At 30.9% G+C, this 14,186-nt stretch overlaps 1 protein-coding gene across 3 annotated transcripts in view; it reads right to left on the bottom strand.

Annotated features, from left to right (window-relative positions):
- The window catches only part of LOC126738517 (uncharacterized), a 54,078-nt gene that overhangs the window by 19,677 nt on the left and 20,215 nt on the right, over positions 1 to 14,186 (bottom strand). For all 3 annotated transcript variants that reach the window (XM_050443886.1, XM_050443887.1, XM_050443888.1), the window contains 4 exons: positions 10,341 to 10,839; positions 1,528 to 2,055; positions 1,392 to 1,462; positions 695 to 1,284 (listed from right to left, as the gene is read on the bottom strand). In XM_050443886.1, the coding sequence (XP_050299843.1) occupies positions 695 to 1,284; positions 1,392 to 1,462; positions 1,528 to 2,055; positions 10,341 to 10,839 (1,688 nt within the window). The remainder of the gene's footprint in view (positions 1 to 694; positions 1,285 to 1,391; positions 1,463 to 1,527; positions 2,056 to 10,340; positions 10,840 to 14,186) is intronic.

Below are 14,186 nucleotides of genomic sequence, written 5' to 3'. Positions count from 1 at the left end.
TATTAACAACTACTATCAACTATGACAATTATAAACATTTTTGAAACACCGAACGCTGCCAAAACTAGAAACTTTAGAGCTTACAAAAAAATTTAACTGCACATTTACTAATGCATACTCTTTGAATAATATGTTATAATGCGTGTAATGATTTACTTTAATAAATGTTATTAAGGTCTTTTTTGTACAATATATTATTGTTTTCATTTTATTTTTAAATAAGATATGTAACAAGTTAAAGTTAGTTTGATATTTATGTTATATATGGCAGATTCTAGGAAGGTACACCAAAATATTCTAAAAAAAATATCGCCTGCAAAGTGATTAAACCAAAAATACATCCTTACTTATTTAGAATTCTATTTCAAAATAAAAAAAAATATTAATTTTGTTAACGTCATAAATCAAAAAATAACGAGTACGGTATTATTTTTAGAATATTCTTTTTATTTTAGCTCAATTAATTAATTATTCACATAGGCTATGATTATATTTTGCTTACAAATATTTAGCTTCCATCTGAACAGATGAAAGCTTAATAGTAGATAAAGTTTCACAATAATTCGAAGAATAATGTTATATAAGATTTTTTTTTTAAATTCGCCATAGACTTTTTTACTTTCCCAAACTTTTAAAAACAATTCGAAACACAGCCAAAGAAACCAGTTCCTTGCTTATGATATTATGTACTTACAATTTCAAATATTTTAAATAGGATCCTTGCAAATCTAATCCAAAATCTTCACAAAACTCCGGCAGTCCATCTAAAGTAATTTTATTCATCTTAATTAAAATTTCCAACCTAGGTTCCGGTTTACTAAGGGTATAAGTCTCATACTTCATCCGGGAATCGTCAATTTTAAACCACCACTTGCACAAATTAAGAATATTCATTACATCTTTGCTGGCATGTTTAATTCCGTAATGGTCTAAAAGATGTATTCCCACTTGAGCGAGAATATTTAATTTCTTCGGCTGGGCTTTGTACAATTCCATATACTTAATCACGACATTTTGAAAGCTTTCTCCATAAACTGACAATAGATTAACCAATAACACTTTGTCAATGCATTTATTTGATACTACTGCGGAAATTACTTCAGGTAAAACTGACTGAGTAATAAAATGCTGTAGCTGTTTACGAAACTCTTTGCCGATATCCGAAAGGTGTAAAAGATGACCTTGCACCACACTAACCATGTCAAGAACAGTGAGTTGTTGTCCCTGTCGTAGTAGTTTAAAATTATTGCAGTTAAATTGTTCCATAGATCTATTTAATTCGCCCTAAAACGAAAACGTTAGGTAAAAGCTACACTTTCTCGATTAATACAAATTAAAAATATACCAATTAATACAAATTAAAAATTAATTTTTACATTAATAAAACTTACCTGAGATAATGTGTTATTAAAATTTCTGGACCTACAGCCTGTCAGCCTTAATTGATGCCACTCAGAAACATCTGAAAAAAGAGAAAGTAAACATCTTATTAATTAAAAAATAAAAATACACAAGTAATTAAAATACCTGAATAAGGACATAAGATACTAAACATGGTTCTAAATCCTTCAAAAGACAAGCCAAAACGAACTGACTTTGGAACGTATAAGTTTAAATGGCTCCCATGGACGAACACTCTCTCATCAATATCAGTCAAATAAAAGCAGTCTATCCAACGTAATACTTCTAAAATCACTATTCTATCTGTTTCGCACACTTGTAAAGCTTTAATGCATAATTCTCTGGCTAATTTTAAGGATGTTATATTATCAAACGAGTTGTGATTCTGATTCTTAAAGTCCTCTAGAGCATCTAAAAATGTTTCATCTTGTGCTTCTATAAAGTTTTCTTTAGAATATTTGAACAAATAAATGGCGCACTGAGTGAGAAGCTCTGGGCAATCAGAAGAAGTTTTGATGAAATAACATATGTTCACTACAGTTTGGAAATCATCTTCGGTTTGTATATATTTGAATAAGATCTTTTCTAAATCTTCTTTTGTAAGTTTCCCGATTAGTTTGCAACGTTTTATTAAATGATCCACTTTTTCAGCCTCTGGAAAATAAAAAGGAAATCAAACGGGAATATTTTTGTCCAATATCTTTAGGTATTTAATAAAATATCATACGGTCTATTTAAAAATAAACTAAACAGGATAGTGCTGAACTGACTAGACAAAGTACACCAATAAATGAGATGAAAGTAAAAAAATAATCACATTTTTCTGACTCACACTCACGATCAGTTTGGGGTTTTTATGATAAGAAACTCTAAATTACTGTTTCGCGATAATGGAAACATCTTACTTTTAACATAACAATACTTAAATATATAATTATAATATAAATTATAGAATACTATAAGAATTCAAACAAGTCTATACCGGTTATTTAAGCCAGGTAAAAACTCTATTCTGAATAAATATAAAGTGTGGCCCATTGAAATCAAACACCATTATTATCGTTCACTCATGATTGATAATAATGATTTTGATGCAATTCTCTTGCCAGAAACGTAGATTCATAGTAATAAATGTATTAGTATATTTGAAATACATGATTACAACATTTTTTCATTGTAACAGTTATTTAATAGACATGGAGACGAAGGCGCTTATTTTAAAACTAATTTAAGCGATAAAATATTCGTTTTACTTTTGATGCTTCGGATTCCTTAGAGCACTTGCGCTTAAACTGGGAGATAAAGTCATTGTAAGTTTTACAGACCGCATCTACATATAAACTTGCACATTAAAGATTTTGTCGAAATTGACAAGGAAATGATGCGGCTTGAGACTAGGTAAATATAGATTTTTTTAAATTAAAATAATCTAATAACATATTCCGTTAAGTCATATAACCTATTTCAAATACTGAATAAACCAACGTATGACCTGTTTGTATATAGTTAATTAATATATTCGATTTTTGTTTCTGATACACACATTGTTATGACCTGTGGTCAGCGTTGCCAGGTCTGTCGTTTTTGCGGTAGATCTACCGTTTTCAGGTTATGGCTACCGCTCTACCGTAAAGCCATTAATATCTACCGTTAAAACGTTTACTCCTATTTTCAATTTTCAAATTAATTTACCAAAAAAAAAGAAATATCGCAGAATAATAATTAATAGGAATAATTACAATTCATTGCGAACTTGAAACGTGGAGCGACATCTAAACAGGAGCAGCCGCACTTCAAATTCTTTTATCGTCTCTGTCTATTACGTATTTCAGATTTTTTGCTTCGGTGTCAGGCAGTAAATACCCTCATTTTCGCAAATGACAAATAATAGTCAATCGGGATCATTTGCAGCATTTTTTAATTTGGTTCTTATAACTATCAAATTTAATATACGTTTAATTTGTATATAATTTAAGTTTTAAGTGAGCTTATATTGTAACAGAGCTAACAATGAGGTACGTAAAATATTGTTAAAAAAAATTTTAATTATTATAATAGTAATAGGTGCATGTATAATTTTAGATTTGATGAAGATCCGAATTACGGAACGGGTTTAAGTACTAAAAAACATCTAGTGCTTGTTGCCCGATATTTTCACCAAAATAAGTAAGTTTTTTCGTTTTACAATATACATAAAAAAATATATTTATCTATCTAATGTTTTGTTATCATATTATTTTTTTTTGAATCCATGACGCATATCTAACACTCATTGAAATGAAAAGTTCCAAAGCACAAGATATTTATAATTAATTTATATTTTTTTATTTATAATTATACAAAACAAATCATTTATTTTTTTGACAGAAAGCAGATTCCGTTTTTAAAAAACCTTATTGGCTTTGCATCTGATGGAGCAAACGTCATGGTTGGACCAAATGATTCCATTATGTCTAGGCTTAAGATAGATATTCCTCACATTTTCCTCATGCGGTGTATCTGCCACAGTTTTGCTTTATGTGCATCTATCCCATGTTTAAAATTACCAAGAGCTGTTGAGGATTGTGTGAGGGATATCAATAATTATATTGGTAATAGTCCCAGAAGGGTAAAAATTCTTAGACTTTCAAAAATTCATACAAAACAAAATTCACAAAGTACTGCGGCCGGCACAAATGCGCTGGTTGTCTCTGGAAGCTATTGTTTGCAGAATAATAGAGCAATACAATACTCTAAAACTTTATTTTGTCGACGCAGTTACAACTGACAAATTTGGCTTTTTTGTTATTTTTAGAGCATATATTACCGCTATTTAATAATTTTAATAAAGAAATGCAGTCTACCGAGCCCAAACTTTACAATCTTCATTCTCGAATGTGCAATGTTTACAAAACCCTTTTAGATTCTTTCATTAAAATAACATGTTTTAGATAGCTATTCTTTGCGTAAAATCAATGTTAAAAAATTCAATCCAGACAACTACAAGCCTATTGAAAATTTATATTTGGGAGCAAAGACAACACATTTTAAATGACAATTTGTCTGCAGAAAAATGCCACATTCTTCGCGTACCTTGTCTGAATTTTTACATTGAGGCAGCATTAGAAGTTGCTAAAAGATGATTTTGATTTTTCGAAACTTAGGACCAGAAAATGATTTTCAGAAAATTGAGAACGAATGGAGAATGCTGAAAAATTCGGATTTTTCTAAAACGTCATTAACTTCGGTAACATTATTTTGGATAAATGTTCAAGCTGAGCAGTATGCTGGTCCCCGGTATATCCTCTGTTTTCAAATTTTGCTTTTAATATTTTAATTTTCCCTCATTCCTCTGCAGATGCAGAAGAAAATTTTCAAAAATTAATTTATTAAAAACAAAACAGGGAAACAAACTATCCACTAACCGTATTGTTGGTCTGATGCATTCGAAAGAATACATAAACAGTGAATGCTTTAACTTAAACATTGATCAAGAATTATAATAATAATAACATGTACAAAAAATCTGTAAAAAAATAAATTTTCTGATTCAGGCTAAAATATGGACTTTTAATCAGATTGTTTATATGTATGTATAGACAAATTCGTCACCGCCTAAGATTTTATGATTTAGCATTTAACTATATATTAAATTATGCCAATTTATTTTTAACATTTCTTGTTTGACATATAATACATAGTGTAAATATGTTAAATTAGTATTACCATTCTAAAGTTTTAGGCGGTGGCAACTTTAATGAACTTTAAATTGGATATTTATTTTTGATAATAAAACTTTTTTGATCTTAACCATATTTTTGTGTATATTAGCTTTTACAATAAAAAACGATGTGTTTAATAAACTTATTTCTAATTTTAAATACAAAAAAAAATCTACCGTTTTATTTTGAAATCTACCGCTTTTTTGTTGATAAACCTACCGCTTGCGATGATTTTGAGCTGGCAACACTGCCTGTGGTGCGCATGTAAAATTCTCTGATGGTAGAATGGTAATCTATGAAAAACGGCAAATGCAAATCTTAAAATAAAAAAGATATTACAAAAGTTTGTAACATGTTGGTGCTAAAAAAATTTCGAGCACAGCCCTTTTAAAAGAGATTTACAGTATTTACCCTGGCATATCTTGTATGAAAATGTTATCGTAAAAAATGGTTATATTCAAAAATCTTCTATTTCCAGTATTTAATATTCAAACACCGCTTAAAACTTTGCATATGCTTATGGTGCTGATTTGTTTCCTTACATCCTAAAATCTGGCAAACCAATTGCAAAGATAGCTCTGGAAACCTTTGGATTCTGTAAATTAGCAAAGAAATATTTACAAATCAGATCCCTTTGAGCCTCTCCGCGATCATTTTTACTTGCAGTTATTTATGACGTTTCCTCGACAACGTATTCTCCTTTAAAAACTTTACAAATATTTGTCAACTTGAAAGACGCTCGCTTTACTAGAGCTTTCTAAACTTTAAAGCAGTAAGTTTATATTGACGATTTAATAATCGTATAATAATTTAGAAAGCAATTCTTTTAGTTCATACTCTTTTCAATTAGTTTGTAGTTTTACACTAGACAAACGGTCTACCCATCATGCTAGCCTACAATCATAAAACTGACATTGGTGTCGATGACACTTTGAATTCTTGTTATTTTGACGAAGATAAACGGTTACTGATTAAGGTCTTCAGCCGTACCACTGAAGTTTTTTTTCCTATTCTAACCACCCTCTTGAAAAAGTTGGTAGCAAACTATTCCTTCCGAAATTAGTCCAATTTTCGATCCTAGAGATTTTATTTCTCCTTGCCTTTTACTAAGTAAACGTCTTTATCATGTCGTGTTACTGGGTTTTACTATACAGGGTGTTTTTTTATTGTTGCGGTAAAATTCAATGACGTATTCCTTGGATGAAATCAAGCAAAAAAAAATCCTATGAACATAGGCCCTAAAAGTCTTAGATTTTACACGACGGTAAATCGGTGTAAAACGGTGGTGAAGCTGAAAGATTTTTTTTATATTTTTTTCGATAAATTTGATATCCCTGTACGCAATTTCGAAACATGCATAACGTTTTTCCTATATACAATTTAAATTTTCATATTCGCCATGGGCGTTCATGCGGGCTTTAAACTGAGTATTTTTTCAAAAGAAAAGGGTACGTCACTGGTTTTTCTTTAAATAAAAAAATATTTTTGAATTTTTTTATTTCTTTTAGAGCATATCTGGTCTCTTGGTCGCTTTTCGCTGAACGCAGGGTTTTTGCATAAAAAATAAAAGCTATAATTTTTTATGTTGTTTGTTTTCTTATTATTAATTTATTGCATTTTTTACGTAACTGAAAATTTGTCATTTACGAAAATGTTCATTGCAAAATTTTTTATGTGATATAAAATTTGCCATTTTTTATTGATTATTTATCAAGAAATACTTAATAAGATTACAAAAAGTGTTCACAAAAAGTGGACACCTTGAACATCAATCTCTAGTCTAGTCTACGTTGAATTGATTGGCGGACACTAGAAAATACCTGGGCTCTGTCGAATTATTTCACAAGACGCTGTAATACGATTCCACAATTCCACCATAGTTTCAATTGGAGTTCTATAAAGCAAATGTTTAATGTGCCTCGACAGCCGCAGAAAAAAAATCAAGCAGATTTAGATCGGGGGACCGTGGAGGCCAAGGTTGGGTATCACCCGACCTATCGAACGATTTGGATATGTAATCTCTAAATACTGCCGAGCAACTAAACTAAAATGTGCTGAAGCTCCGTTATGTAAAAAGAGCATTAGTTGTCTAAGCTGAGTAGAAGCTTCTTCATGCACTGCTGGCAAATCATTGTTACGAAATCCACCAGATACTCTTCCCGATAAAAAAATTTGCCAATCAGAAAGTTTTCAATAATTCCAACCTAAGTATTATGCAAAAACTGGTGTTGATGACGGCTTTCCGACACGGCTTGTGGGTTCTCTTGCTGGATAAATTACCCTCATCGGTGAAGAGTACTTTTCTCAAAAATGGTGCATCTTGCCTTACGCGTTCTTGCATCCAACGCCACAATGCTATATTTTCGGAAAATCCCCGACAAAAGTGCCTGCACAAGCTGAATATAATAGGTGTATAAAAGGTTCCTTTTAAGGATATTCCAAACAGTAAAATAGCTAATGCGTAACGTCTGAGCAATCTTTCTAGGGTATTCCTTGATTTGATTGAACACCTGTTTTTGCAATTGAGGAGTAACTGTTTGGGGATGTCGGTTTTCAGCGGTAAGGTTTTTAAAGCTGCCAGTTTCTCTTAGATGATTATGCAAACGAGTAAACATAGAGTGATGGGAAATAACGCGATTGGAATAATGTTAAATATAGCATAAATACTTCTTCACTAATGGCTTCTCGTGCGTTGAGCTAGTCGATAAAAGAAGTGCATATCGCACATCTCATTTGTGTAATTATACACTTCGATGATTGTACCGTTTATGAAAAGAGTCAAACGGGTGGCAGACAAATACTATTTTTGGGAAAGAGAAGAACGTGGTAAAAAGATAGACTGTGAAGTATGATATAAGTACTTAATTGAAAAACATTCCATTTTTAATGCATATCAGATAGACCTGTATTCAAATGTTTTACCGAAAAAACTTACACTTGTAATGCTTACAATACTTGATTAAGATAATCAGATTTAGACGTAATAGCTATCTACAATAATGGTTTTTATTTTTTTCCTGCGAAAACATGCAGCGGGCGAAAAATTACCAAGAGACCAGATATATTCTAAAGGAAATAATAAATTTAAAAATATTTTTTATTACAAGAACCACCGGCGCACCATTTTCTTTTAAAACAATATTCAGTTCAAACGCTCGCTATCCTCTCCGATCCGCTGTCCGCCTTATGTGTGGCCGCACACTAAGACGTTTAAAACATAATTATGTTAATAAGAACTTTTTTGCTTGATGTCGTCGAAATATTAAAAAAAAAAACCTGGATATTATTTAGTTAGAAATCCATGGACTCGTCGATGCTACAAAAATACGAATTGATGTTATTACTTTTATAAAGGAATGTTTGTTTTTCACAATACGTATACCTGGTCAGATTCTATGGTTGCACTGACTGGGGTTACTTCTTCTCTGCATAAATGGAAAACATTTATTGCCAAGCCGAGTCCTTGGTTCTGGGTCATTTCTCGTTTTTAAGCCATTAACATCGCGGTATGTATTGTATTGTACACATTGGCCCTTAAGACAGCTTCTGATAAGGTACTACAACGTTTGCTAATCAAATTATGGGTCCGCTACTAGTTTAAATTTTTAATTTCTTACTTTCAAGGAAAAGTTGTTTTTTTAACAATTCGTTATGCCAGTGACATATCATTTTGTGCTACTCCTCTTTAAAAAACTTGTTTTAAAACAACTTACAACAAAGTTTTAAAACATTTGTTTCGTGCGTTTTTGGTTACTTTGTGCGCTTTGCGGATGCACATACTCTTTTTTGTTACATGGAAGACCACAAAAGATTACCAGAGGGCTCTTGTTGAAGTTATTATTATTATTATTATTATTTTTTTTTTTGGAAGAGGTGAAAATCTTCAACAGATACCCGAAGGCATGCCGGATTTAGCTGATATAGCATACGTTATTAAGAGTCAGCTCACCACTTTGTGTAGACCTTCAAAATATTTCAAGTTCTTCTACATTAACTACTGGGTTAATGATGAAGCAAACTTTGATAGAAAACTCAATCTAGGTAAGTTTTTTTATCAAAGATGAGTCCAAGGATCTTTATTTTATCGAGATATTTTAAAATATTTTGGTTAGATATAGAACTAAATCATAATGTGGTTTTCTGAGTCTGCAGAAACGCACACATTTAATTTTTTCTTCTAAAAGAGATTCTATATCCAACACTAGGTCTATTCTGGATAATTTCATTAAATGCAGACTTAATAATTTAAATTGTACGCGAGTCAATTTAGGTCTCCAACTTTATTTTGTTAAAGAAAATGGCTACATTATCGACGTATTGACATTTTTGTATGAAGGAGTAAATATTGTTACAGGAAAACTACCGGGCTTTTCCTAAGTCAGTACGTTCCACAACCCTGATGTACTTTCGGGCCCTCTTTTACCACATACCTTTCCTTGTAATGTGGTTTACAGTAGGGAGTATCCTACAATTTTCAATTTCTCAATATGTATATAGACTTAATAGTGATTTTATTTTGATTTGATTTTACTTTAATATTATTATGAAAATATAAATACTATATTCTTCTACTATATCTTATTAGTATTTTGTAGTTAAAGTTGATTAGGAGGGTTTATTTAGGGTTCTACTCACGTTTAGTTTAATATTTTCATTTATTAAGTAGTTTTGGCTTCAATTTAGGTTAATTAGGTTATATTATTGTAAATCCCTGTATTTTAAATTTTCTAGGATTTGTATACTTGCTTGCTTTGACTGACAATATTCTCGTAAAATTATTGGTCTCCTGCAAAAAAAAAATAAGGAAAATTCTAAGTATTTCTAAATTGTTCCAAGGGTCTTTAAAAAGGACGCGTTTGGTGATATTTTACTCAGTTTTTACCTTGGAAACGACAGTCAACGTCAGAGTTTTTGACGTTGTCAATAAAAGTGTGTTCCTGATTTCTTTACAATATTTTGTTGATATTTACTTTATAGGTTTTTATTATGTTCTTTAAAACTATAATGTTCATTTTAAATTGACTGGATCCTATTCGCTAGCAACCTACTATTTAATATCATTTTTATATGGGTTTATAAGAAAGTAATTACTTTTGAATCTCTTGCAATCCATGTGTGCACCGTAAAACTAAAGGAAAACTAAGATTCTTATGATGAAAAAAAGACAGGTATACTTATAATATATTGTTGAATTCTGTGAACTATCTAAATCACTTATAAAAATTACAAAAGACTTACCAGTTTCGAACTCCAGGATCTCTTCTTTGACTTTCTCAAATAACTGTTCAACCAAAGTCCATTTTTCCTTCTGTTTTAGCGCAGAACAACTCGCCTGAATCCCAAACTGATCACAAATACCATAAAGTGAATTTAGTAAGTCATAAACATAGTTTATTTTTTCGCTCGTATAGCCTTTGTTGAATTTTATAAGCCTATAGGACAGGGGTACTAGAGCTTGATAGAACGCCTGGCGGTACTTAGCAGGAGCTCTCTCCCGAAAATAAAATAGTAACATTTCTAAAATCTTTTCTATTATACCAACTGCAACAGTTGGTTCTAAAGAATCTAAGAGTTTCATGGCTTGTTCAATATTGCCTCGTTTAATGAACTCGTGAATCATAATTTCATTTGCATATTGGGTTTCCTCATTTTTTCGACATAATTGGTAAATGTCTTGTATGGCTGTATAGGCGTCCTCCCTGTTCACATATATGATTCGATGAAAATAGAATTCTTTCTAAGAAGTAAAAATACGTATGATTCAACTTTTATGACATTAGTTTCTAATACACAAATTAAAATATCAAAATTATTTAATTATACGGTAGTCAAATAATTTATTTGAGCTCAAAAAAAACTAATAAAGGTTTACAATTTTCATATCAGCACATATATTTTGGTTACATACCTCGCCCTAAAATCATTTTACCGTTTAACATTGGAATATTTATTGAAAATTTTATGTAAAAAAGAATTTATAAAAAATGTTAAGTAACATTGAAAGCTTTGATATTATAAACTTCACTGTCCGCCGTTATTGGAGAACGGTTTTTGAAAATGGAAGAAAATGATCACTGAATGCTTAATCAACCAAGCCTTCATTTAGGTTTAAGCTTTTTTTAAAAAATGAACAGATAAGCAAGGTTTAAATATCAGTCTTCTTTAATCTATATAATACCATTTACCAACAGGTAGACAGTAAAGGGCTATAGACCTCCTCAACACTTTAAGGTAAAAAAAAATCTTTAGTTAAACACTTGGTTATAACAGGGGCCATGAAAAGTACGTCTATAGCATCCATGGAAGCCCTACTGGACCTGCTGCTGAATAACGTGTTACTTAATTGCTTAAAGAAAAGTCAGGCTGGGACTACAGACAATGAGACAAAACAACAGTCAACATTGATATACCATAAAAGAATCCAGACAATTTGTGAGTATGAAACCTCATAACACACTTTTCGGATCACATGATTCCCAGATATGACTTTGATAGAGCCCTTCGAACTTAACTTTATTCATATCGATGTACGCAATAATTGTAAAAATTTTAATAATCTTGGAAGATATCTTCAAAACCCGCATTAATCTTTGACATAATTGTTTTATCTGAAACTAATAATATTAGGCTAAAAAACAGAATTTAAATATTCTCCTCATTAGTATCCTCTTTGCTAAATGAGAGTACCATGAATAAGTGCGACAGTTTATTTTTATATAAAAAGTGAGTTTTTGTTATTTCAGAAATAAGGAAACGTAAATAATTGTAATTTCTTAAAAGCTGTATGGGTTAAAAATCGTTATAACTGGCTTTTACCGCTGTCATAATATACCGTCGCCGAGCGGAACATAGGAAAACCCATGTAAATTTTAAGGGGGTCAATTATTGGCTTCCCTGTACATTTTATAGAAAAAATGTAAGATAACTTTTTGAAGAGACCAATCTGGCAAACCCTTGTGCAAAGTTTCAAAAAATTTTAATAAGCGAATCTTGAATTATTCAATTAAATGTAATTACAAAATTAGCAAATTTTCAGTTTTCAAATTTTCAGCAAGGACGAACTTGTTGACGTGATATTTGTGTTGGGTGAATATGAAAAGAAAGGCTCTCGAATGTATGGTGCGCAAATGTAAGGATAACCTTATAGATGTCCATGAATAAAAAAGATTTTAGAAGGTTATTAGCGAGATTTGTGGAGACAGAGAATGTTTATTACCCAAAGATCGAAAGAATGAGGCTTTTCACACATCTAAATCTTGCTCCGTTATTAATCCGGAGCAAGATTTAGATGTGTGAAAGATCAGTGCAACAAATTTTAATAATATTTAAGGAACCATTTTCAACCATATCACATCCATGAACATCAACCACTCTTTGATAGGGATATACAAAATCAACTTGAATTTTGCACTTGAAGCAGAAATAAATTACAAAATGATTCCATGTTTTTTAACTATGCCCTTTTTACAAATGAGGCAAAATTTCATCAAAATGGATCGATAAATAGACATAACTTTCACTATTATTCATCCAAAAGCCCCCAATTCATGTTGCAGATTCATTACCAACATAGGTGGTCATTAAATGTGTGGGTGGAATTGTTGGAAGAAGTATTATCTGTCCCTATTTTATTAATGGAAAAATGTACCTTATATTGTTGCAAAATGTACTGCCTAGATTACTTGCGATTGATTGTGGTTTCAACAGAAAAAAAACGCTTCTGCAAATTATAATGCCACTACACATTTGAATGTGACTTTTGAAGGAAAATGGAAGGAATGGACCTTTTAATTGGCCAGCCAGATCGCCTGACTTAACAAAATTAGATTTTTTCTTATGAGGTTTTATAAAAGAAGTGTATAGAATCACCTAATACGGCAATGGACATAGAGCAGAGAATATGAGATCCGTTTGCTCAAGCAACTGCACGAATGTTACATAAAGTAAAAATAAGTTTTCAATTTTTTAATTTATGTTTTGAACCAAACGGAGGACATATTAAATACATGATGTAATAATAATGAAAAAATTTTTAATATGATTGTTGAATTATTTTCGTGAATATTTTAAAAACGTCTACAGATAGCTAATATTTCTACATAATAAAAAATGTTCATTTATTAGTTCTTTATTAAATGCACAAAAGATATACATGCTGTTTAGAAAAACCGAGTAATGAAGCTTTGAAATTCGTAAAATTTGAATGATATTTACGAAATACCCTGTATGACAGAAAGAAACCATTTATGTCAAAGTCACCCTTCGTTGTTCTATAATCCGAATTTAACCTAATATTATAACATTTCCGATGTCAAGATGAAATTAAATGATGTAGTGACTTTTTATTTCTTTTGTAAAAAAATCTTTTGCAGACAAAGCAGCCATATTTAGTGCATATACTAAGTAGCCTTAAAAATGAAATAAAAAGAATGGCATTCGATTTTAAAAAAGCCGCTTATATCGCCACACTTTTTTGAAGCATCCTGTATATTTCAAAAATATTTTCCCGATATGCGCTATCACGTCCCAAAAAACGTTTAGGAGGATATAAAAAGTTAACCCTTTTTTTTAGGCTTTATGGAAGACTGGCGCACTGTTGCAGGACGCTGTATAATGTAAAAAATGCCGCTTGTGCTCTTTTTCATATGTAATTGGGTCTGTATCTTTGGGCCTTAAGCTTTTTGAAGATCTGACTCGAACCGATGATTTTCTTGTTATGTATCATGGGTATTGCCTCAATTTTTCCTAAAGCACATGTCAAATAAATCACCACTTGGGATATATTACATTACATTTAGTAGAGAAGATTTAGATTTTTTAATAAGTAATAATTTATCTGTTTTTATTAAGATAATGATACATCGTGTAACAAACTTTAGTTATTATTGTTTCTACAAAATATTGGTTGTAAAAAAAAACAGATAAATCTACTCTCAAAAATAAACAAAATAGAACAACTAATAGTTGATACATTTTCTACTTCTTGGTCAGTATCTTATTATTCTTCGACATAAGCTTTTTAACGTGCCGTATGTTAAATATTTTATTGACTGCAATACGGACCAAAGCATATCTCACTTCTTT

Source organism: Anthonomus grandis, chromosome 7 (assembly GCF_022605725.1).
Source record: "Anthonomus grandis grandis chromosome 7, icAntGran1.3, whole genome shotgun sequence".
In the NCBI taxonomy this organism is placed as follows: domain Eukaryota; kingdom Metazoa; phylum Arthropoda; class Insecta; order Coleoptera; family Curculionidae; genus Anthonomus; species Anthonomus grandis.
This window is presented reverse-complemented; position numbering and strand designations above follow the sequence as displayed.